Source organism: Caretta caretta, chromosome 15 (assembly GCF_965140235.1).
Source record: "Caretta caretta isolate rCarCar2 chromosome 15, rCarCar1.hap1, whole genome shotgun sequence".
Classification (NCBI taxonomy): domain Eukaryota; kingdom Metazoa; phylum Chordata; order Testudines; family Cheloniidae; genus Caretta; species Caretta caretta.
In genome coordinates this window covers 27,234,658-27,260,894 of record NC_134220.1, presented here as the reverse complement: position 1 = coordinate 27,260,894, position 26,237 = coordinate 27,234,658, and the positions used below count along the sequence as shown (strand labels likewise).

Sequence of the window (26,237 nt, the reverse complement as noted above, 5' to 3'; positions counted from 1 at the left end):
AATGCACTGCGGTTATCCTCCCTCGGCCATTGTTACATCCGGGTACCCGATAGGAGGCGCTGGAGCGAGCGGGCGGGGTCTGTCTCCTTCAGTCAGTGAGCTGTAGAGCCGCCGGCAGCCGCCGAGGGAGGCTGGGTCCCTCTGAGGAGCCTGTGAGGGGAGCGAAACCCCAAGCGCTCGAGCATGGCGGTAGGTGCTGCTCATCATGGGATATTTTAAGGAGCGGGGAAGCGAGAGGAATGGGGGCATCTGAGTCGGGGGAACTGGATGCGCGCGTAGACAAAATGGCGCCCGCCTCCTCCCCTTGCCGGCGCCATAATAGGCTTCGGTGTGGGGGAGGGGAGGCCACTTGCCACTTTCGCCTCTTCTTCCAGAAGTTTCTATTTCTCCCCCCTCCCGCCCCGGTTTTGCGAGAAAAGCAGAGAGTCTTGGGGACGTCTGTTTTGGGCTTCGCTACCTGCTGGCCCTCAGGGGCGGGTGCTCCTGCGAAGGGGGAGGGGGTGCCTTGAAGTCCAGACTCTCCATATTTCGCGTCCTGGCGGATCCCTCTGTTCCTCCCCGCCCCTTTATACCTTTCTCCATGTTTGGGACTAGACCTAATATCTGAACATATTTTCTAACACGCAGTATTTAAACGCACTCAAAACCTGTCCCGATGGGTAGCTTTAGTGGGAGATTCCCTTAGACTTCTTTTTCGCCTTTTCTCTTTTATATGTGCGGCTCTTAAGAGGGGGGATTTGCTTTTTTGGTTAAAGTATTGGTTAATCTTGTACTCTATTCCTGATTAAAAATTCGTGTTTGTAACTTTTAAGATGCAAGTCAAACATAACTGACGAAGAAGGAAAATGTAGTAGGCAAGTTAACATAGGCAGAATTTTCAAAAATAGGGATTTTTGGTGCACCAAACGTGAGCTGCCTTAAAGGGACTTGATTTCTTGAAGTTGGGTGTGCATGGTACTTTCTGAAAACCATGTTTCTTCAAGTTTTCTCTAATTGGGAGAAATCACTAATGTCTTGCAAAATGATTCTATCAAAAATAGAGAAAGATAAGTTTCTTTACTTTTACAGCCAAAATTTGCATTTATAAAATTGGTATTTTGTGTTTGACAAGTCAGATTACGTGAATCATTTAGTCTGTCACATATAGGAAGGAAATTAATGTCAAAAAAGTGAGCTGTAGGTCACGAAAGCTTATGCTCAAATAAATTTGTTAGTCTCTAAGGTGCCTCAAGTACTCCTTTTATTTTTATGGGAGTAAAGAGAATCTTAGATTTGCTATGCACCCCAGAGCTGCATTGTGATGGTTCTCAGGGTACCCAGAATTAGGAGTCACCTTGTTACCCGCTTGCTCCAGTGTGAGGAAGTCTTGGTTGTACTTAACTCGGTGTCATCTTCTTAACATGCACCAGCCTGTTACTCACTTGTCTTGACCATGCCAGCCATTACTGTGCCTTGCCGTTTAACAATCCCTGTACTCCAGTGCCTTTGAAGTGTTCCCCTGTGATAGCCAGCCCCTGACATAGGTTACACACAATTACCAGATCTGTTATTCCTAAGGGAACAGAACACCCCAGCTTGTAAGATTCAACTCAGGATCAGGACTTTGCTTAACATTAAGCACTTCGAAATGTTTACATTGAAAACAAAAATATATTATCGAAGATTCAGGGTGAGTAAGAATATTGGAAGCAAATACTTTATATATATAAAACAATATAACACACTTTCTAGAGACTAAATTTAACTACCAGGTTAATCTCCTATCTAAAGAACTTTATCTCACCTAAAGTTCTCTATAGTAAATACATTGTCCGTTTTGTTTTCTAGGTGCAGGATGAGGGAATGTCATCATTGCCTCATTGTCTTTGCTCATAGACAGAAAACCCACCCTTGGCTTGTTTTTACTGTGTGCTCCTTCCCTGTTGATGTCACATCACTTCATTAACATTAACTTTGTATGTAAATGGGTATCTTTGTGCTAGTGTATACTGCTTAATCTACATACAGAGAGACACACACTTTTTACCTCCTGTCTGGAGGAAAACCTGTTTTTCACCTTTGCTGGTGATTAATACCTCGATACTGACTTTAAAAACATAGCTCCTTGCATAGTGTCTGTGTATGTGTTTCACAGACCGGTGTGACAGCAGCTTTGATTTGAGATCTCACATATTCTTTAATGAACGTAAGGTACAAACCAGACTCATGACCTTTCTGTAACCCTTTGCCTGTTGGAATTAAGAGGTCCTTGGGTCACATACATGAATTAGCTTTATGATGCAGCTCATTGAGTCCATTGAGCAATAGCTTGTTTTCACAGTTAGGCCCTGATACCTGCAGGGACTTAGACATGTGGCTAAGTTTGCCCATTGTGAATAGTACAACTCAAATCAATAAGACTACTCGCAGTGTGTGAAGTTAAGCCTGCACCTAAGTTTTTGCAGAATTCAGGCCTTTCTGTGTAGTGTAGAAGTGTCCTTACTTTGCTGAGTGGTGGATGAGCAATTTTGGACATGAATAATAAGGCTTTTTTGGACTGGAGAACAGTGTTGTAATAGGCTTACAGTAGAACCTCAGAGTTAGGAACATCTCTGGAATGGAGGTTTTTTATAACTCTGAAATGTTCATAACTCTGAACAAAATGTTATGGTTATTCTTTCAAAAGTTTACAACTGGACATTGACTTAATACAGTTTTGAAACTTTACAAAAAATGCTGCTTTCCCTTTTTTAAGTAGTTTAACACAGTACTGTACTGTATTTGCCCCTTTCTTTTTGGGGGTGGGGAGGGTGTCTGCTGCTGCCTGATTGTGTCCTTCTGGTTCCAAATGAGATATGTGGTTGACAGGTCAGTTCGTAACTCTGGTGTTTGAAACTCTGAGGTTTTACTATATTTTCTGCTGGGCATGGTATGTGGACAGCAAAAAAGACAGTAAATTAAAAAAAAAAATTGTTTGACTGGTACTTCAGCCCCTCATCTCTCTATTCTCCAAAGAAAATGGGTTTAAAATTTAATGTCAGCTTTTTAAAATACATCTTAAAAATATACTCCAACTGAAGAAATAACAGACACTGGTTGAGTTGTTGAAAATAAAACACGTCAAATTTTTTTGACACCGTAATATAAATCATCCTGTGAAACTCATTAGTTGTGGGCATCTGCAAATATCCCACATGATCACTGTACCAACAGTACTCTGAAGCACTCCCTCTCTCTAAAAAGTATGAGAAACTAGTTAGAGAGCTTTGGAATGCCAAGGACTGATGGAATGGCAAATGTGGGGTTGTTATGCTCCATTATCTAAAGGTCTACCATGGTTTCCTGTGGGCTGGGAACTTTAGAGTTAAATATGACTAGACAAGCAAAAGTCAAGATATTCAATCTGGGGACTAATGCTCTGTTAATATAAGTATATTAGCAATATAAAACCAGAATTTCCAAATATCAAATTTTGAAAAGACTAGTACACAAACATTTATTTTGGGTACATAGGTGGAGGATGCTGTATCTTGAAAATCATGTGCATAATTTCTTTTGATTTTTCAAGATATATAAGTGGAGGACACCTTGTATCCAAAATACATTTTTGTGTGCTACACGTTTACAATAAATGCTATATGAGAGAGATGTGGTGTGATCCTGATAATAGAAAAATAATAATTGCTTGCTTGCTTTCTCACCCCAGGCGAGTGTTTGAGTAGAATTTTGCAAAGATGCTGGTGTGGAAGGAAGGAAGCAGTGAAAAAAGAGTAGCTGCCTGGACAACATGGAGTGGGTGGGCTAAAGCATGTGAATTGTGAATATTGAGGAGATGTGAAAGGACTGTGTAATGTCACAGATGAAAAAAGCTCACCATTAGTACACTATATATAGTAAAAGCTTTTTTAACCGGCATGCTGAGGGAGTGGGGGGTGCCAGTAAATTAAAAATGCCGGTTAACTCAGAGGGAGAGGTTTGGAGTGCTGGGGGAGAGGGGTTGCCGGGCACAGGCTCTGGGAGGGGGCGTGGGGGATGGGGGGAGCTTGAGGTGCTGGATGGGGTGGGGCACTCACCTCTGGCATCTCCCCGCCCCCTACTGCTCCTGGCAGAGGTGCGGCCAGGCGACTCTGCAAGCAGGCACACTGCCTCTGTCTGCAGGCACTGCCCGGCCCAATGGGCTGGGAGCCACGGAGGCAGCAGAGCCATCTGGCCACACCTCTGCCAGCAACGGCAGGGGCGGGGAGCTGCTGGAGGTGAGTGCCCCCCAGCCGGTACCCCAAGCCCCTCCTGCACCCCAACCCACTGCCCCAAACCCCCTCCTGGACCCAAACTTCCTCCCAGAGCATGCCCTGCAGCCCCTCCCACACCTCTGCTGGCTCCGCACCAACTGGACTTTCAGTGCAGATCAGAAATGCTGGTTTATAGAGCTTGCCAGTTGGTGAACTGCTGGATAAAAGAGCTTTTACTGTGGCATTGTTTTTACATGAATAATCAGAAGAATAACTAAAGTAGCAGGGTGCATTGATTTAAATTAAGGCAATTTAAATAATGATTTAAATCACCAAGTGGAAAACCTAGATTTTAATAAACTTTTCCATTGTACTTCCTTTATTTTCTAAAGAAAGGTGCATTCTCATTGGTTGATATAACCATTAAAACATGTTGATTTACAACAAAATAGAGCTTTTAGACTAGATTTGGTACATCTTTTTGCAACCTAGGCGGGTATAACTGTATACATCTATTTAAGCAATTATATAGCTTAGTATTTTCAGATTCTTATTAATTGTACATTTCAGTATGTTAGAAAATGGTGAATGATACATTGATTATTTACTAAATAATTAACTTTTTAGTTATGATTTGTGTCAAGCTGCAGTAGGATGGTGACTGGAATTTAATTTAATTACACACAACAGCATATAAAAAGAAATTTTAATCAACAAAACCTTTAATGTTTTGGATACATAAACTTCTTATCAAAGCCTGTTTTCACATTTAGAACTCAATGATTTATTAAACAGAGGGATTAACTAATTAATTAATTAAACAGACTATTTCAGGTCCTCGCAGGAAAATTTTCAGATATGCCTAGTGATTGGATCTTATTTTCCTAGTCTTGTTTGATTCTCTTGAAAATGAGACAGTCTCCTAAATTATTTAGGCTGACCTATTGTGCCATATTTAAAAAGCTTGACTTCAAAAGTAAGATTTTTTTTTTCCCGATTCTTTCTTTATGTAGATAAGGAGCCTTTAATTCAAAGTTGTTGATAGTCTCATGTATTCAGCAGATTAATTTTTTAATTTAATGTTGTAAGAGAAAATAATGAGTTTAGGCCTTAACATATTTTGTACTGAATTCAGATTTCATTTCAAATAGGTTTATTTTAAAAAAGAAAATCTTACAATAATTTACAGTGAAAAAAACGGATATAACCCGCTTTTCTTGATTTCCTCCCTCCCGCTGTTAAATCATTAGGTTTTTAAATCCTCCCTGTTAAAATCTAGTTCTATCCCTGAAATTGATGCTGTTTAAAACAAACAAAAAAAAATCATCAAGGTAGTGTTCCATATTTGCTGTCTAACTGATTTCTACATCTGTTTTGTTCAGTTTGCCAGTAAAAGCATGGCTTTTCTGTCAGCCATACAAACTCACCCTGGGCTTAGTCAAACTGGATTCTGTCCCTCTTGTCACCAGTAACGCATTCTTCAGGCCAAATTATGCCCTCAGTGAAATCTCTGCCACTTAGTTGTCTTCACAGGTTTGATTATGCCTTCATTTCACCTGTCAGAACCACAAATCAGTGAGAGCGCATAGGTGCAAATGAAGGCATAATCTGGCTTTGCAAAATGTCTTGGTGGTGATGCATGAAATGGAAAGAATTCATCTTAAATGTCAGATACCAAGGTGAGTTCATGGAGCTGACAACAAAACTGGGGAAGAGTGGAAAAAGCATGTTCTTGCAAACTGAGCAGATCTGATACAGAAATCATTGAGACACAATGTGTATGGATCCCTCCTATTCTTACAAACACGCATCTCACATGGAATGATATTTTAATAGTAGCACTGCTATATGGCTGACCATTGTTTAACACTTAGTAGCTTGGAGCTCTGTAAGGATACTGTTTTGTTTTTTATTTCATGTCTCTTTGAGGCCAATTCTGCATTGCAGATTTTGGTGCTTAGAGCACCATGTTTTAGCTCTGTTGTGCCCTGATTCATAACATGATTTAATCTGGCCTGGTTGTACAGCATCATGCACCAGAAGTAACCTTAGTGATATGAATTTATAAAAGCAGCATTAGGATGCACAGATAAATAACATAATTTGGAGAAATTCAAAAAAACTTCAAATGGTACACAAATTAAATGTGTACCAAACAATTCAGAAGGTGACAATTTTTCACTGAAAAGTTAAAAAGAAAACAAACCCAGCTCATTTATGAAAGTCCAGTCTTCTTCTTTAAGAGTGTTGTTCTTTTATGGTTATGCTGGTTTTGGGTGATGTTCTTAGTAATTCTGTTCTCCACACTAGACTGGATGCAGCGTATCTTGATAACGGTGCAAAGAGCAACTGTCATTTTAGTACACAAACATGGAGACAAAATGATTATGTATCCATAACATTCACTAGATAGAAAATCAAGTCATCCTGGAATGTTTTAATTTTAAAAGATGTCTGATTTAGTTGAACACTTTAAGATCCAAGGTAAAAAGAGCAGCTTATGTGCTAGTGTATCTCGTTATCTTCTCTTTGAATTTAAAAAGAAAAAAATCGTTGATCTTAAGTTTAAAATATTTTAATCTGTCCATGTAGGGTAGCGATACAGAACGAGATGGAATAGCCCCAGAAAAATCATCCCCAGAGAGAGAGAAGAAAAAGGAACAGTCAGATGCATCTAATTCTCCTAGAACCTCAAAACATCATTACTCAAGATCGCGTTCACGCTCAAGGGAAAGAAAACGGAAGTCAGGTATGGTCAATCTCAAAGTGATGTCGCTTTACCTGTGTAGGTATTTATTATAACAGATTGTAAAATGCTGTCATAGTGTATAAAGTTGATCCTGGCTCAGGAAGTTCTGGAGATGTGCAAATAAATTAATGAAGCAAGTTATAAATTATCTCTGATAGAGAACAAAATTTTTGATTCCTGTGGATTCACTACCAGCAAAACATGTAAATTTCATCCTGGCTGTGTGACTGTCCACATCCTTTTGAAGAAAACTGACATATTAGTCATATCTGCCTGAATTTAATTAATTTCTTATAGTAGAATACAATGTTTAAAAATACTCTAAAATAGAAACGTGCACACTTGCAGAACTTGAATCTCGATTTTTAAAATATAGCTTTGGAAAAGGTTGCTCTTGAAAGTCTGGTGCTGGTGGCTTAAGACTGAGAAGCTGAAAGTCTGGAACTCTACTAATTCTGAGCCTGACACTGTTTTTGAAATACTTTGTACTGAGACTTGCTAACTTTTTTAAATGATTCATGTGCTGAAAATAAAAATTGAATATTTTTCCAAAGCCCAATGGATATTTTTCTTGGAGACTCATAAGTATTAGAAATAGTTAGAAAACCTGATGTGTAAATGTCTTCTGTTAGATGTGTTTGGATTAAGACACTTTACTCCATGGTTTATATCCTAAATACAACAATTATGTTCTAGCTGATCAGGAAGTAAGTATGAAACAAACTAATCAGGCAAAAGTAAATAGCATAAACGGTGAAAAGAAACACATTTTAAAAATTCTCTGTTCTGATAATATGGTTTCTAACATAGATAAGGAGTCTTTAAGTATAGTTTTTAACTTTTGTTAAACTTTTATTATTGACTTTGTGGGGTAGAAAAGCTAAATGTAACTTAAATGAGTATAAACTAATAAAACTAGACAAGAAAGTTCATGTTTACTTGATAACTAACAAATATTTTCTTCTTCAGATAACGAAGGAAGAAAACACAGAAGCCGGAGCAGAAGCAAAGAGGTAATTAACACTTTGTAGTGCTTAGGTAATTGTACAATACATCTTTAAAAGTATCTTGTAGTCATGTGCGTGTGTGTAAAACAATATATAAATGACTTTATGGTAAGTACAAAAAAACCATTGGAAACTCATAAACTTAAATGGGTATGGAGTACCTATCATAGTGAAGCATGATTGAAGCCATCATTTTGACAAGAAGGTAATAGTTTATAGCAAAATTGCATTCAGAAACTGGTAACTTAAACTTCTTGTGGAAACAGCCAAATTAAAATTTCATATGGAGAAGTAGAATTGGTGTTCTTGGTGACTATCTCACAGAGCTTCCATTAACCAGAAGCCTTACGTCTTCTGATGCCTGACCCCTGCTCAGGGGTCTCAATGTTGAATACCCATCTACCTCAGGATATTTCTTCAAAAGAAATCCCCACTGACTAAACTCTGATGATTGCAACTTCGAGTTTTAAGGAATGCTGCAGCATTACATATGTAGCAATTTCAGCAAGAGTCAGCTGGAAGTGTGGCTGTGACAGCAAAGAGCTCACAGAGGGCTTCTTTAAAAATCGAAGGCAAGGGGAATGAGAAGAGGCAGTAGCAATGGTACATTGGAGATAACTGACTTACCTACCAGAGAAGAGGTGAAAGGAGCAAACAAGGAGCAGCAGAAGTAGCCAGGAGGGAGGCTGTCACGTGGGGCAGTAATAGGCTGGGTAGATGGGGAACTCCTAAAATTTTAATGTGGGACAGGAACTTTCCCTTCCCCCATCCCAATGGAAGCTCTGTAACAATTAATTTAGGAGTTTTTGTGAAATTGACTATATTGTTTAGATCACATGATAACATTTCTATAATAAATCATACTCAGCGTGCTAATGCGCGAAGAGACTGAACTGAAGACGCTCCAGACTCAGATAGCAAAATTATAAGCCTACTTCATGATAAGGTAACTATTAGTCATTCAAACTCATATTTCCCTTAAAAATATCTTAAATCAGTTATGGGATGTAATGGTGTTTTATTACTGAGTGTATGTCTAGAAGACTGAAATTAAAAAAAAATTCTCATTACACTAAATGTTCAGAAAGTTTTTTTTCTTCACTTATAAGTAATTCCAGCGTTTTACTATACTGTTAGGTCTCAGTGAACCTTTTACATCTTGCAGGTTGATTTAATTGATGAGCAGGTTTTTCATGAATAGGTCACCTGGATAGTGTCTCATGGTACATCTTAGCTTTCAGATTGTTTTTGCTGGGAATTGCAGGTTCTTAACGTTGTTTAATGACCCCAAACTAAAGACTAAAACATCAGTAGCTGTTTCTGAATATATAGGTCAAAATGTCTTGCATTGTATTCATGGATGTGAATAGTATTAAGTAACTGACATTAAAAATAGACTTCTGTTTAACTCAACTATATTTCCATATATTATAGCTATTTTATGAGATAAAACTATAATAATAGACTGTAAAAATAGCAAAGATATTTCCAGTTTGTTAGAAATGTGTGTAATGAAGGATCTAGTACATTTCTAAAATTTGAAATTTACCAGCAAAAGTTTAGTTTAAAGAATCTGGGTGAAAGCATCTTAAAAGCTTATTGTTGGTATTATCTAATTATGACAAGTCTGTTCCAGGCTTGACTATTTTAAGTGATAAATAGGTAGTTGGGGGAAAAGGATATTTAAATGTTCAATATTAGGTTAGAGCAGATGTAGCTGAACCTGTAAAATGACTGTATTTCAAAAACGTAGGATTTGCGCTGATACTACTATACGATTATAGTTCGATTTTTTTTAAAATGACTTAAATGGTCTAAAGAACAAGGAGTACTTGTGGCACCTTAGATGAACAAATTTATTTGAGCATAAGCTTTCGTGGGCTAAAGCCCACTTCATCAGATGCACGCAGTGGAAAATACAGTAGGAAGATATATACAGAGAACATGAAAAAATGGGGGTTGCCATACCAACAAAGAAAGTAACAGAACACCACTAGCCGTCACCTTCCGCCCCCAACTAAAACCTCTCCAGCGCATCATCAAAGATCTACAACCTATCCTGAAGGATGATCCCTCATTCTCACAGATCTTGGGAGACAGGCCAGTCCTCGCTTACAGAAAGCCACCCCAACAGGAAGCAAATACTCCCCAGCAACCAGACACCACACAACAAAAACACTAACCCAGGAACCTACCCTTCCAACAAAGCCCGTTGTCAACTCTGTCCACATATCTATTCAAAGGACACCATCATAGGACCTAATCACATCAGCTACACTATCAGAGGCTCGTTCACCTGCACATCTACCAATGTGATATGTGCCAGCAATACCCCTCTGCCATGTACATTGGCCAAACCGAACAATCTCGATGCAAAAGAATAAATGGACACAAATCAGATGTCAAGAATTATAACATTCAAAAACCAGTCGGTGAACACTTCAGTCTCCCTGGACACTCAATTACAGACCTAAAAGTCATAATTCTCCAACACAAAAACTTCAAAAATAGACTCCAACGAGAAACAGCAGAACTGGAATTAATCTGCAAACTGGACACCTTTAAATTAGGCTTAAATAAAGACTGGAAGTGGATGAGTCATTACACAAAGTAAAAACTATTTCCCCATGCTAATTTTCCCCCTATTGTTACTCACACCTTGTTGTCATCTGTTTGAAATGGGCTATCCTGATTATCACTACAAAAGTTTTTTTTCTCCTGCTGATAATAGCCCACCTTAATTGATTGGTTTCATTAAGAGTTGGTATGGCAACCTCCATTATTTCATGTTCTCTGTGTGTGTGTGTGTGTGTGTGTGTGTATGGATAGATAGATATCCTGCTGTATTTTCCACTGTATGCATCTGATGAAGTGGGCTTTAGCCCATGAAAGCTTATGCTCAAATAAATGTTAGTCTCTAAGGTGCCACAAGTACTCCTCGTTCTTTCTGCTGATATAGACTAACATGGCTACCACTCTTAAATGGTCTACAGTATTTTGTATTAGAAACAGCTAGTAAATAAGCTGGATATATTAAGAAGAAAAATTGTTTGTCATGGTTTAGTCTCCAGTGAAAAAACTGATAAAAATCAGAACTGACCTTGCCAAAGTACTTTTGGCACTGCAGCTATAGAAGGAAGAGGAGCCTGCTTTAAAAAGAGGCAATGCAGAAAAAAATTGCAGTGCAGCATTGCAGGATATCTCCATTTTAAACTAAAGTGTGAGGCCTCAAATTTAACTTTAATAAACACCTTAGTTTAAGTCATCAGTACATACTTAATCGTGGGTAGAAGAATTGTTAAACTTCAAATAAAAAGTTGTTATATGTATGTCTGAAGCTATATCTGGGTTTACAAATGTGCTTGTGTACATGGTATGTCTCTAGACATATTAAATGTACTTTATTTACAAATATCTATATGCGTGTATATACATGCTCAGACACTGGTAGAGACAGAAATGTGCTAGGTTTTTAGCATTGCTCCATTATAGATGGTGTAACCAGTAACTGAGGATGAACACTGTTTTCCTTGTAATGCTTTGAACTGTCATGTCAGGAAACAGTGTAATAATATAGTAGAACCCCTTTTATCTGACCCTCCATTATCTGGCTCTCCATATTAACCGAACAACCAGCGTGCATAGGTCCGGAAGTGGGCGGTCTCTCTTGTGGCCGCAAGATGGTGCTGCCCTGCACTTTCCCATTCTTCGGATTATCTGATTTGGCCCTGGTCCCAGTTAGATTGGATAAGTGGGGTTCTGCTGTACTCTGATGGGTGCTTTAGAAATACCTAAGATAGGTGGTGGGGGAAATGATAGTGTGTACTTTCAACATTGGGTAGATGATGGTATTAAGTAAAATAGCCATCACCCTTGACTGAGCCACACTCCTAAGGTTACTAATGTTGCATCACAACATATCATTTTTATCTTCTGATACCATACTAACTCTTTTTGTTGCACTATCTTCCTGAAAGAACCAACTTCTTCTTAAAACAGGCAAGAAGACACGAGTCCAAAGAAAAGTCCTCCAAGAAACACAAATCTGAGGACCACAATGAAAAAGAACACTCTTCTGACAAGGGAAGAGAGAGCCTAAATTCATCTGAAAATGGTGAGGACAGACACAAACGCAAAGAAAGGAAATCATCAAGAGGCAAAAGTCATTCAAGATCCAGGTCTCGTGAAAGGTAAGTTGTCTATATATGTGATTATTGAATAATAATCTCTTTTATCCTTGAAGTGCTTGACAAAAATTGAGTGCTTTGGAGTTTTATTAGATTTCCTGTGTACAGCTGAATTGTGTCTAACTCTGGGTTTTTGAAAAAAACAGATTTGTTGCAGAATGTTAACTCTAAAGTAGCAAAGATTCCCGTTTTATCATGCAATGCATTTAATGCTAGTCCAGATTTTTTTTTCCTGAGTTGATAGTAAAGTTATTGAGCCTCTTTAAGGCTTGATATAGATAGTGTCTAAAATTAATCCAGCATATGCATATTAATTTATGCAATGAATGTATATTGTATAAATATTTAATCCCTAAGCACCGATGACCGTACATTTTCTCCTACTGTCAGAGCATTGCTTTTCCTTTTTTTGTGTTTAAGGTATTAGAGTTCTGCTGTCTTAGATAAGCAACTCAAGTAAGCTCTGAAAATTGGGACTCCTGCATTGGAATGCTCTTTTTATGTTGTCTGGTTACTGCACTAACATATTGTGTATCAGTATTAATGAGTAACATTGCTTAATGAACTAGTGGCTTTCTTATAGTGGTAGTCTTTGGGGTTTTTTTCTTTCATATCCCTCACTTAAATTGTTCAAGATACTAACTTTATTACTGGAATGTATGTTTTCAGGCGTCATCGTAGTAGAAGCCGTGATAGAAAAAAGTCACGGTCTCGAAGCAGAGAGAGAAAACGCCGTATAAGATCTCGTTCTAGATCAAAATCTAGACACAGACATAGAAGTAGAAGCAGAAGTAGGACTAGGAGCAGAAGCCGGTAAGTCTTATGTTCTTAATTTGTCATTTGTGTAAATGCTGTTACTGGACCACAGAGACTTTGTCACCACTCAAATGTAGCACATTTTAAAATCTGTTCAGATTAACTGAAATGGCATAATTTAATGGAAATAGCTTTCTATTGCATTAATAGCTAGAGAGTCCAGTGTGCTAGTCACTGTACAAATTCATAAGATGATGCATTTGCCCCAAAGAGCTTACCATCTAAGAGTTGGGTTCTCACCTTTTTTTAGGAGAATGTCTCCATGGTATAACTTTAAAAAAGTGTCTTGGGACCCCACAAGTTAAAGATTGTTGGGGGGGACCCTATAATCTGAGACAGTATAGATTATAGGATTTGGAATAACGATATGAACCCACAGAATGAGAGGACAGATGGCTTTGTTAAAATTGCAGAACTAAGTCCAAAGTTATGGCTTTGATTCCCATCTCTGCCACAACTTTGCTATATGTCCTTGGAAAAATCACATGATGTTTTTAGACTTCAACTCCCATGGCTATAAAATGGAATTACTTAAGTGCAGAGCTATAGAGAATAACTTGTAAACCACTTTTAAGATCCTCTGTTGGATGATGGTATAGAATACGAAGTATAATTTGTTACTGATAGATGCGTAATTCCATTTGAACTACTTTTGACTGAATTATTTCTGGTCAAGCTCGCTTTATATTTCAATCTAACCTGTTCATGCCACGCTTTCAGTTTAGTCAGCTTGGAGTATAAAGTACTCAAAAAGAAAAAGAACAGTGCAGAATGAAAGAGGCAACAAAATTTGTTGTTTGATGTTACTAGAGTGGTGAGATTGCCAAAGTGCTTGTTAAAAATAACTTTACTGTATCTGCATCTTGTTGTTTCCAGATGGTGCTTCTCTGTAAAACACACTTCAGGAAAGGGGAGCTACCCACCTTGAAAATACTAGCTATCAAAGATATTGACCCTCTGTATATCTGGTGCACTTGACTCCACAGCTTTGTTTGTTTGACAGATCTGGAGCCTTTTGCGGTTCTTGGTGGTTGTTGTTGTGTTTTTTTTTTTTGTTTGTTTTTTTAGCTTGTATTGAGATAGTGCACTTGTATTCTTAGTAGTGTGTTTAATATGCTAATTTGCCTATGGAACTTCAAGATAAACTCACTGATGAGACTTGTTTTATTGCAATTCAAAATTAAGTACATGAAAAATTTAGTAATACCATCTTTACTACTGTCTGCTGCCCAATGAGACTCTTGCCTCATTGGAGCCAGCTACCAGCAGAATAAGGCATGAATGTTCAGAATATCAGAATCTAGTTGTATTTGCCATCTTTTGCATAATATGCTGCAGTTTTTGTTCTGAAAAAACAAATGATTTGCTGCAAGCTCTGATCCAAAATAGGTGGTAGATGCTTATTCTGTTCAACAAACTTGGGTAAAATATGCTGCAGTTTTTGTTCTGAAAAAACAAATGATTTGCTGCAAGCTCTGATCCAAAATAGGTGGTAGATGCTTATTCTGTTCAACAAACTTGGGTAAAAAACATGTGAATCATAGATGTGAAAGTGATACACCCTCAGAGCTCTCTGAGATCCTCTGAAATATTCAAATTCCCATCCTTATAACGTAACCCAAATATTTCAGGTAATGACTTTAGTTTGGAAATCTGTAGTGACTATTTAGCATTAGATTAGTTTATAGTGTCCTAGTATGTTCCACTATGAAAATCAGGGTTCTGGTGTAATATTACAATGACACTTGTGAAATATTCAGCAAACTTCATCTGATCAGCCACAGAATTCAATAGTATGGTTTTTCTCACAAAGATATATTATTTCAACATGCACTTCTCAGAAGACAGCTGAGGGGACATACGTGACATAATGAACATGCTCCTGCCGATATTTAATGTAGGATTTTAAACTGGTTTTTTTTTTGTTTGTTTTTGGGGGGGGGGGAATATGGAGAATGGAATGTGTCAGTTCCCTTAGAGTTCTAAAACTACAGACTGCATGTATTTTACAAAAACAATTCAGTATCATTTAAAAGCTGTCTTTCGTATATTTTAATGACCCTATGTCCACTCCCATGCATGTATTCTTGCTTCCTCTTCAAGAACTGAGTTAAAAAATAACTGAAACCAAGCAGCAAGTGTGCAGGAAAAATAAAGGGCTTTCAGTTTAGTCATGACCTTGCCAATCAAAAATATGCAGTGTATTGGGTTGTAATAGATCATGACAGTAATCCACTTTTTTGGTGATTGCTGTATTCAGACGTAATCAAAATCCTGGAAAAATGAGCCATTAATATTTGAAATAAAGTGTGTGTGGGTCACACAACTCTTGTGCTTTTTCTCACAGCAGTTGGGGCCTTCGTATCACATCTGAGCTCAGTTAGTCTTTTGAGATAAAACCACTGGACTGAGCTCCAACAAAAATTTAATTAGCAAGACATGGTTATACTTCCACCACAAAATGAAGCCTCCTATTTATGAAATACTGCATTCGCCGTGATACAGCGCAGCATTTATAGTTGTCAAAGCCTGAGTTACTGGTGACCATTTCCAAGAAACTCCCCAGTCTCAGTTTTCCAAGTGAGCTTTCTTTTTGGCACTTAGATTTCTGAACTCTTTGTCTTTTGGTATTTATAACTTGGTAGCAGTTCTGCCATTGTCTCGCTCAGATTCAGATCTGAATGGGGTGCATAAAGCACACAGTAACCATTTTCCAACTCTAAAATGCTCAGATACAGAAGTTAAAATTCTTTAATTTTCTTGATGCCTTGGTTGGGCACATCATTGATCAGTCTCTGATAACTGGTGTTATGACAGGTATGCAGGTGTCTCTGAAACGTATGCTGTGGATTGACTCAATTCTGATGAATGATACAATTCTGTGCCAAGTTTCACAGTGCTTGAGTCAGTATTTTGACTGTGATCTCTTCTAATGAGATAGTAAACTGACCTCTTTTGTTCTCCATTAATTTTTTTAGTGAAAACTGATCTATTTTGTAACTTTACTCAGAGTTAGTTCGCTGCAAATTGTTTGCAATCCGTGCAGCTTTGAAAAAAAGGAGCAGAATATTTAAAATAGCTGCTCTGTCCCCAACCAGCCATATTCCTTATCACAGCTTATATTTATGCTTCATTAAATGTCAAATGGCAAAAACTTCGGTCACTGTACATCTTAAAATACTTTCAGTCTGTCTGTGGCGTTATTTAAGAGCCATGTGGGGTGCTGTCTCTGCAATTTGCTGCTTGTCAAGCACTTTCAGAAATTTAGGATATGGTGGTTGTAACGTTCCTCTTGTCAAACGCCTTGCAATTGAATAAATCTTCGATGTCTTGTAATCGAGTGATCAGTGATGTTGGATGAGAGAATCGGTGGTAGTTGTGCTTCACATTGTGTCTGAGCAGCTATTGGTTAGCAGCAATATTTTTTACAGTCAACAGAAAGCGATCATGCTTTATATCAGGAATTATATTGCTGGGGAGGAAGGGGCTTACCAGACGAACTGGTGTCCAGTTTCTAACATTTTTCTTTAGTGCCCAAATATTCTGTAATTGAAATTAGCTTCCTATCAGTTTACTAACCTTCAGAAAATCCATGCTTCAGAGTTCTCTGCACTGGATAAAAATTCCAAATGAGCAGTGTTCCCTTTCAGGGGTATTTGTATGAGCTTCTGAATCCCTGGGTTCAAGGTGCTCTTCAAACTTAATCTTAATTTTACAGCTCTTAGTTTTAGCAGAACTACTTGCCAAAAAATATCTATGGAGTTATTTTCCTCATTTCTGTCTAAAGATTCAGAAGGAAAGTCTATTAGGGTTTAAAATCATCCAGTCAGAACACAGCATCTGCAAAGCAACAGGTGATAAGTGACTACCCAAGATTGGGCCTCTGTTAGCAATTTTGAAATCTTGCAGATTTATTATTATCCTGCTTTCTTGTACCGAGACCAGTGTTTTTTCCTATGTATGTAAAACCATTCCTCCTCTAGAGGGCCATGCATTTTTTCAGAGCTAAGCTCGCTTTTTGACCTTTTATCAGGGTTTTTTTTCCTACTTCACTTTAAGATGTAGTAATATCTAGTATTTGACATGATAGTGACCTATTCATAAAATTATTAGATTACTGTAAATTACTCCTTCAAACTTTTCCCCATCAAAAATAATATTTTTAGGACAGACATCGACCTGTTAGTGTTGGGTGGGGTATGGAACTCTTCCCCAATCATTTTATTGAATTTCACACCATTACTTCGTGTGTTTCTGGCAATCTTAAGATATTGGTTCAAAAAGGGAGGCTCCCATGGGCATCTGTTATGTCATATTTAAAATTTTGAATTTCATAGCGCATAAGAACTCTAGATTGTAGATTTCAGTCAGAGATGAATAAGGAGGAACTTCAGTTCTTAGAATTGAGTGTTCTAACATCCCCTATTACAGAATTCTGGCCTCAGTATTTTAATTTATTCACTCCCCCCCACGCCCCACCGATGTATTGTTTTATATTTGTAATTGTGCTTCCCACATTTTAACTCTCCACTGTGTCCTTGGAAAGCAGTTGAAGGATTTTAATGTTAAATTATTTGTGGAATATTAAAATACACATGGATTTATTTCAGTGACTAATGGATCTTTTTATTAATATGGTCACTTACAGAGAAAGAAAGAAGAGAATTGAAAAACCCCGAAAGTTCAGCAGGAGTCACAGCCGAAGTCCAAGTCCACCACCTTTTAGGGGGCGAAACACAGCAATGGATGCACAGGAAGCATTAGCCAGAAGGTACTCAATTTCATTTAAAAAAACCCTAACAAATACTACAGACCGAAGTACTTTCCCTACCTATTAAGGACAGTGCAAATAGTGACAGTACAAGATTTTTTACAGTACTGGAATCAGCCAGTTAATGCCAGTTGTGGCTTTGGGGATTTGAACAGCAAATCCACTTAAGACTGGATGAAGACCACCAATTCACTACTGGTGCCTGTGTGTGGTGTTAAATTTTACTTAGAATTTTCCTTACTGCTGCTAAGCATCTGTTTGCTACTATCTGTAATCTTTTTTTTTTTTTTTTTTTTAATCTTTAAATGTTTACAATTTAGTTTCCCCTTAGAGCTTCCAGGTTGCTGTGTAAATAATGGTAAAATTCATGTTCATTCTGACTTGTCTTACATAAATAATAGACATTTGTATGGAAGCTGACCAGTATTGCTAATCTTTTGCATGTTAATGTGTTTCAATTACTTTTTTATTATGTAAATCACTTGTAGGTTGGAAAGAGCAAAGAAATTGCAAGAACAGAGAGAAAAAGAAATGGTTGAAAAACAGAAACAACAGGAAATCGTTGCTGGTAAAAAATAAATAAATAAATAAATAAATTTTTTACCTAAAGTATTCGTACGGAACAGTAAGGGGAGGAAAAATAGGATGTAGCTTTGTTAGATCTTGGACTTAAACAGTTCTGCAGAACCAACTGAAATACCTCTAACCCTTTTTCCCTTATTCAGTGGTTAATTATGGTAACTTGGATCATATGGTGTTCAATTGCATGAGAAAATGTTTGAAAACTTCCTGTTGGGGATTTTATTGTTTCCATCAGTGCCCAGCACCACAATCACCATCCTGAGGATGACTTGATAACAAGAACTCTGCATGTTAATTATTTGGAGGGGGGACACTTTCCACACCCCATGCCTGAACAAGCACCCAAGAGCATTCCTGAGCCCCTGTTGGCCGAGGAAATGAGAGAATTGTATTGAAGAATAGTGCTCTAGTTTCCCATATGGTATTCCAGTCAAGTGCTATATTACATATTATACTTATTCCAAAAAGTATACATCACTATCTTCTGGCTTTTAATTGTTCATTGCTTAAAAGTGATGAGGGATGTGCAGTTCTTCTTTTTTAGCTATTGGTTCAGAAACAAATTTTGTGAACTTGGTATACCTAGTTTTTTTTAATTGTCTAAAAGAATACAAGGGGAGTTTTAATGTAATGTTAAATTAACTCCATTTCACTAAAATTCATTGCAGACTTCCATTTTTAACATAAACCTTGCTATTTTCTAAAGTGTATCCCATGTCTCATCCTTACATTTTCCATCTATTTTCTAATAATGCAAGGTAGAAACAATTGCTAAAATTATACTGGAGTGTTGCTCTAACTGATTATTCCTCGTGTTGAAAATTTATTCAAAACTTTAACATTTACTTTAATTTCCCTCCACCTTCTCCCCCCCCCCTTTTTTTTTTCTTTCTCTTCAGCAGCTGCTGCCACTGGGGGTTCTGTCATCAATGTTGCTGCTCTTCTGGCATCAGGAACACAAGTAACTCCTCAAATAGCTATGGCAGCTCAAATGGCAGCACTACAAGCAAAAGCACTGGCAGAGACTGGAATAGCAGTACCTAGCTATTATAACCCAGCAGCAGTGAACCCGATGAAGTTTGCTGAGCAGGAGAAAAAGCGGAAAATGCTCTGGCAAGGGAAAAAAGAAGGGGTAATTCTCTCTTTTCTACTTTTAGTGTGGAAGCATCTTAATATAAATCTGTTTAAAATGTTTGCTTTCTGTGGGACAAGATTAAACTGAGAAGAATGAAATTGCTTGGTAACACTGACTATTTCTGTTAGCAACAGCACAACATTAAATTTGGAGTGTAGGAAATAAGAAATGACCTACTCCTTGAATGTCAGATGTTAGTGATGGGGGCCATATAAGTACCCAGACTGCTCCTAAGGCATAATTAAATTTTAAAATAAATTTCTTGGGTTGCATAAAGGTTGCAAGTAAATATCAATTGCAAGATGGTCTTTGCTATGGGATATGCAGCCTGTTTTAAGCCTAAAGACACGAAGTAAAAGCTCTTGGTTTCCATGAAGTAACGTTCTGACAAAATTAAAATATAATGCTTATGCAGCCTGTTATCCTGCTTTGACACCCCCCTCACCCCACCACCCCCCCCAGAACATTATTTCTGTCATACCATCACTGTGAAAGTTGGATTATTTACTTTGGATAAGCTGTTTTTCTGGCACACTGCAGGCTTACAGTAAATGAATTCTGCAGCCTAGAAAACAATGTCTTGGGTATAAAGCAGCACATTAATATGATAACAATTTTGTGCTTATAAAATTGCAAATTTGTAGTCTTTAAATCCTTATTCGTTTTAGGCTGTCACATTTATAATAGTATTTACAAAAATACAGATCTTTGAATTAAAAAATAAAAGGTTTTGAGGGTAGTTGAATTTGAGTAGAGTTTCAACTTTCCACCTCCCAGTGCCAAGGATTTGGTATTAGTGTTTAGTGGTTGTAAACACCATATGTTGCTATAAAGAGTTTGTGGTACATCAGATTCATTGCCACCAAATTACCTTAATAAAAAGTTCAGGTTACTTTTTATATTTGGATTTTTCAAATTTCACTTTCTACTTAGTGTCTATTATAGAGTGAAAGATTGAAAAGTAGCGAAAGCTTCAAACTATGCTGTTGGACAAAATAAGAGACATTGCCAGCCAGAAAAACTCCAGTGTCCCATAAAGTATAATAGTAAAGATAAACTACACATGTTCATGTCCCATCAGCTCTACTGCAATAAAGAAGTTCAGGGGGACTCAGTCTGTCACCACCAATATGTTCAAAGCAGTAAGTGTTATCTGGGAAGGATAATCATGAACCAGCTTCCCTTCTGGAGCTCATCAGAACTCCTGCTTAGTTGTAAGAAATGTTGCTTCTGAGCAGTTATAATGAGGGTTTAGTGTTTCAACAGCACTTCCTCCCTTTCTTGACCTACAACACCAGACCTGGACTAAAAATTTGAACTGGGAACTTCTATATGGCAATAGAGAATAATACCACCAAAGTAGGCCATTGTCTAGACCCCTTAGTGTCAATCTTTTTAAGGCATCTTTCTGTCTGTTTGTTACTACTTGAGTTGTAACTTTATTGGAAATGTTCTGAAAAACTTTTAAATTTGTGTAATTGTTTCCTATTCTTGTAGGATAAATCACAGTCTGCAGAAATATGGGAGAAATTGAATTTTGGAAACAAGGACCAAAATGTCAAATTCAGAAAACTAATGGGCATTAAGGTATGGAGTTCTGAATTTCTTTGTATTTGGGTCTATAATCTTAATATTCCTTAAGAGTGTGTTTTATGACTGACTGATATCCATTGAAATTGCTTAAAAATAGCTGAAACCACATTTTGGGGTTTTCCAAAATTTAAAACTTGAATTCATGTTAAGATGCTGTTTGTGAATTTAAATCAGAAATACTTCCCAATTCAAGTAGAAGTTCTTGAACTTGCTTTGAGGAGATTCTGACTAAATTGTCTGTCATGGCTTGGAACAGAAACCATTGTAGTTTAACTCAACTCAATATTCACCATCCGTAGTTAGCTGCACAGGGTTATTAAAGGTATTATTTAGTAATTGCAGATATGTATATAAATTTAATTCAGATTATTCTTTTTTGTACGAGGGCTGTCAAGTGATTTTAAAAAAATTAATCACAATAATATTTTTGGATGTTTTCTACATTTTCAAATTGATTTCAGTTACAACACAGACTACAAAGTGTACAGTGCTCACTTTGTATTTATTTTTGATTACAAGTATTTGCACTGTAAAAAAACAAAAGAAATAATTTTCAATTTGCCTAATACAAGTACTGTAGTGCAATCTCTTTATCATGAAAGTAGAACTTGCATATGTAGAATTAGGTACAAAAAACCGGAATTAAAAAAAAAAGCAATGTAAAATTTTAGAGCCTGCAACTCCGCTCAGTCCTACTTCTTGTTTAGCCGATCACTCAGACAAACAAGTTTCTTTAACATTTTCAGGAGATAATGCTGCCCACTTCTTGTTTACAATGTCACCTGAAAGTGAGAACAGGCGTTCTCATGGCACTGTTGCAGCCGGTGTCACAAGATATTTATGTGCCAGATGCACTAAAGATTCATATGTCCCTTCATGCTTTAACCACCATACCAGGGGACATGCTTCACTGCTGCTTGATAACAATCCAAAGCAGTGTGGACCAATGCATGTTCATTTTCATTATCTGAGTCAGATGCCACCAGCAGAAGGTTGCTCTTTTAAGACTTCTGAAAGTGTTCTTCATACCTCGTCCCTCTTAGATTTTGGAAGGCACTTCAGATTTTTAAACCTTGGGGTCAAGTGCTGTAGTTATCTTTAGAAATCTCACATTGGTACCTTCTTTGCGTTTTGTCAAATCTGCAGTGTTCTTAAAATGAAAAACATGTGCTGGGTCATCATCTGCGGCTGCTATAATATGAAATATATGCTATAATATGAAATATATGGCAGAAGGCAGGTAAAGCGAAGCAGGGGACATACAATTCTACCTCAAGGAATTCAGTCACAAATTTAATTAACACTTTTTAATGAGCATCATCAGCATGGAAGCATGTCCTCTGTTTTTTTTACAGTGCAAATATTTGTAATAAAAAATAATATACACTTTGAAATCAATTACAATACGATGCAATATATAAATGAAAATATCGAAAATATTGAATAAATTTCAGTTGGTATTCTATTGTTTAACAGTGCGATTAATCGCGATTAATTTTTTTTATTTTGAGTTAATCGCATGAGTTAACTGCTTTTGATCGACAGCCCTACTTTGTACTAATAAAAAAAAAATCCATTGAGAATAAGGAAGAAACATGTTTTATTATTTGGGAGTGAAGTGATGATCAGACTAGTAAATTAGAAAAAAATTCCAGTTGTTACTGGATTTCACCTCCAACTTTAAATTGTTCTACCTTACTGTTAAATATCCAAATGTTGATTTCAGTCTAGCTTTTTTTAAAGCTGAGCAGATGTTTAGTATAATTCAATATTAATGTTTTTCATAGGTGAGGGGAACTTACTTAAAATTAATCAATTTTGCTAAATGTCATTACACTTGAATGCCCCTTCTGGCACGTAGTTCATATTATTGCTAATCATTATTGCCAGCTGCTACAAACAGCCAAGTAAAAGGTCTTGTATGAAGCTTAAACAGCTATAATACATTAATATTTTGACTGTTAATAATATTTTAATCTTTTTCTATAAATCACTTGTCTAATTTCTAGAGTGAAGATGAAGCTGGTTGTAGTTCAGTTGATGAAGAAAGTTATAAAACTCTGAAGCAACAGGAAGAAGTATTCAGAAATCTGGATGCACAATATGAGATGGCACGATCACAGACTCATACACAAAGAGGAATGGGATTGGGGTTTACATCTTCAATGCGAGGAATGGATGCAATTTGAAAAAGAACATGATTTTAAAGTCTGGGACTTTGTGAATGATTCCCGTTCTGAGGTTGGGTCCTTGTTCACCAAAAAGCTAGCATTCTAGCTTGCATGGGTGTTGCATTGACTTTAATTTATTGAAAAAGTACAATTTTTCTGTAAATATGAGATCAGTGATACTGGTGTTAGTGTTGTAATCAGGTTATACCCACTTCCATTAAACTTGACAGAACTATAGAAGGACAGTATTTTTTAGTTAAAGTTCTACTTTTTCAAACAAAGCAGCAGCTGGGGTAAACTCATACATGGATATTTCGTGTCCACTGTCTTGTGTACTTTTGTACTTTAACCTTGTACAGTTATTTTCAACTCTTGAAACATGAAAGAAACATTGTGTAGATGTTATCTAGCAGATTGGCCAATTGGCACATTAATCCAGTGCAAAAACCTGGTTAATAAACATGTTTTTCTCTAAACTGCTATTTTTAAGTTTACTTAAAAGCTTGTTTTAATGGGTTACTTTTAAGTTATCCCACCCATAAGTAATTTTTAAAAGTTATGTTGAATTTCCAGCTATTACTTTAGCACAGGGAGCTCTGTAGTAGAATAAGAAAAAAGGTGAATGTCAGAGGGGTGGTATTAAAATAATAGTAATGGGTACGGAAAATTTGTGTTTTAACTTGTCAGTTTCTGCTTGACTGTTACTGTGGTGTACCTAATGTGTCCCAATGTATTAGCAGGTTTTGGAAAACCCAGCACCTACTAAGCAAGGGATTAGTCTTCTCATGAGAGTGAAATACACCACTTCCCTGAGCTACTCCTTCATCCCTAGCCAAACCCCCTTCCTCCCTAGTCTCCTGTTGGCTAGATGCTCTCCATTGCTTGGATTCAAAGACGCTACCACTTGCTAAATTTTGTACTCTAATTAATTACACCCTTACACCAGAAAAAATCAGTGTTTTTCCATGACCACAACATAAATCAATGCTGGGACAACACCCCATACAGTGAATTTAATTTATGCTGGACCTACAAGCAGAGCCCTGCACTTGATGGCAGAGAGGCACAAGTTTCCCTCTCCCTCTTGGGCCAAAATAGGGAGCCACAAGCTGAGGAGCAGGAAGGCCTTGATCAGCTGGAGAACGAGGAACTACAGGCAGGGTGAGGCAAGAGTCTGTTCTACCACCTCAAAGAGGGCTTGGAATGGAGAAATGCAGAACCCTGCTGCTGCTCCCACAACCCCACCCAAACCTTCTGCTGAAATGATAAAGTAGCTCACACATTGCCATATCAGTTTGTTAGTCTGAGTTTTAGATGACTACTTATGCTTCTATAAGATGTGTGATTCTCATGGTTGGTCTAACCCTTGGCCTATCTGAAGACTGGACTGGCTGAGGTTTTCTCTTTTTTTTTTTTTTTTTTTTGTTACTGTAAAGTGATATAAAACTTTGTGAATAAAACTGACAATACAAAATTGGTTTCCTTTCTCAAACAGATACAGTGGAAACATTTCAATGTATAGGGAAAGAAATAAAGAAAATGTATTGAGGAGATTAAATATGGGGAACAGGAGAAGTAGTGGGTAAATTTAAACTTTCCTCCTGTGTTTTCTCTTAAGTGAGCATTCCAATTTAGTCCGTTTCCTAAAATAACTTAAAGTGCTACAGGCACAAATCTGTATGCCTTCTCAGAATATCGTGTGTAGAATTGCATGGTTGCAAGTGGAAGAAGTTTTCCATCTCCAACAAATAAGCAAAAGTTGAATTAACATCCTATTATGTCACATCCTTGAAAGTACCAAAGACCAAAATTCTGGAGTGCTGGGCAATGAAAGGCAATTGTGCTTTTTTTTCATTGTGATAAAAAAAAATTGAGTAATAGAGAATTCATCACAGAAGACTTACTACTATTGTTGTGATTGTGTGTTTAATTTAAACTCTAATAGTGATTTTTTTCAATCTTTTTTCATTTGTGGAATATAAAAAAACATGCCAAATGGATATGTGGTCCCTTTGGGAAATCTTAGATATAGTCTGCAGATCCTAAGGGGTCTACAGACCACAGGTTGGAAAAACACTGCTCTAATAGATTTGTTGAAACAGAAGAAATGTATTTATCACAGACATATGGAATCGTGAAACTTAAGTATTGAAATGGAGAAATTCCTCTTTCCACAACTTTCCAAAGTTCCTAAACAGGATTTGCTCATAAAGAAATTGCTCCGAATACTGGCCATTTTGACTTCAAACAGACTAAGAAATGGTATGTTCCATTTCTGTGTCAAAGTTCTGAGAGTAATTTCACTGTTGAAAAAGTTAGAAGTTTATCAAATTAAACTTGTATTTTTCCAACCAATTAGCAGGAACAAAGTGAGTATTAGATTAAATGTGTGTAAAAGAGCGTTACTTCTCACTTAATTTCTATTTCTTTGAAGTAAGTGTTCAAGCTATTTGGGAGTAGGAGGAAAGGAGTATTTGAATATAAAGATTTATGCTTCTCAATCCATAGAAGTTGTAAAAATTTCCCATACTGAAGAATGTGCTATTTTCAGTCAGTGACTGACAGGAGAACCTTCTTTACAAGACAATTTGGTTCTTCTATCTAGGACCCCTACCAAATTCATGGCTGTGAAAAACACATCATGAACCGTGAAATCTCGTCTCCCCCAAGAAATCTGGTCTTTTGTGTGCTTTTAGCCTATACTATACAGATTTCATGTGGGAGACCAACATATCTCAAATGAGGGGTCCTGACTGAAAAGGGTGCTATAGGGGAGTCATGGTATTGCCACCTTTCTGTGCTGCTTTCAGAGGTGGGCGGCTGGAGAGCGGCAGATGGCCTGGCACCCAGATCTGAAGCAGCGCTCTGCCAGCAGCAGCATGGAAGTAAGGGTGGCAATACCATTACCATACCATACCACCCTTACTTCTGCGCTGCTGACTTCAGAGCTGGGTAGCCAGAGAGTGGTGGTTGCTGACTGAGGGCTCAGCCCTACAGGCAGCAGCCCAGCAGTAAGGG

The 26,237-nt window shown here is 37.3% G+C and overlaps 1 protein-coding gene across 3 annotated transcripts; it reads left to right on the top strand.

Moving 5' to 3' along the window:
- The first annotated feature begins 38 nt into the window (after positions 1 to 38).
- On the top strand, positions 39 to 23,695 carry RSRC2 (arginine and serine rich coiled-coil 2). Of its 3 annotated transcripts, none has more exons than XM_048821902.2 (10): positions 39 to 189; positions 6,801 to 6,957; positions 7,927 to 7,970; positions 11,964 to 12,154; positions 12,821 to 12,964; positions 17,616 to 17,738; positions 18,227 to 18,306; positions 19,223 to 19,452; positions 20,953 to 21,042; positions 23,058 to 23,695. In XM_048821902.2, the coding sequence occupies exons 1-10, from the start codon at positions 184 to 186 to the stop codon at positions 23,235 to 23,237; spliced, it is 1,245 nt and encodes a 414-aa protein (XP_048677859.1). In that variant the 5' UTR covers positions 39 to 183; the 3' UTR covers positions 23,238 to 23,695. The 3 variants fall into 3 exon arrangements, with proteins under 3 accessions (XP_048677859.1, XP_048677858.1, XP_048677861.1); XM_048821901.2 differs by having other exon boundaries at positions 19,220 to 19,452; XM_048821904.1 differs by lacking the exon at positions 39 to 189 and adding an exon at positions 8,833 to 8,910 and having other exon boundaries at positions 6,867 to 6,957; positions 11,942 to 12,154; positions 19,220 to 19,452.
- The last annotated feature ends 2,542 nt before the right edge of the window (positions 23,696 to 26,237 follow it).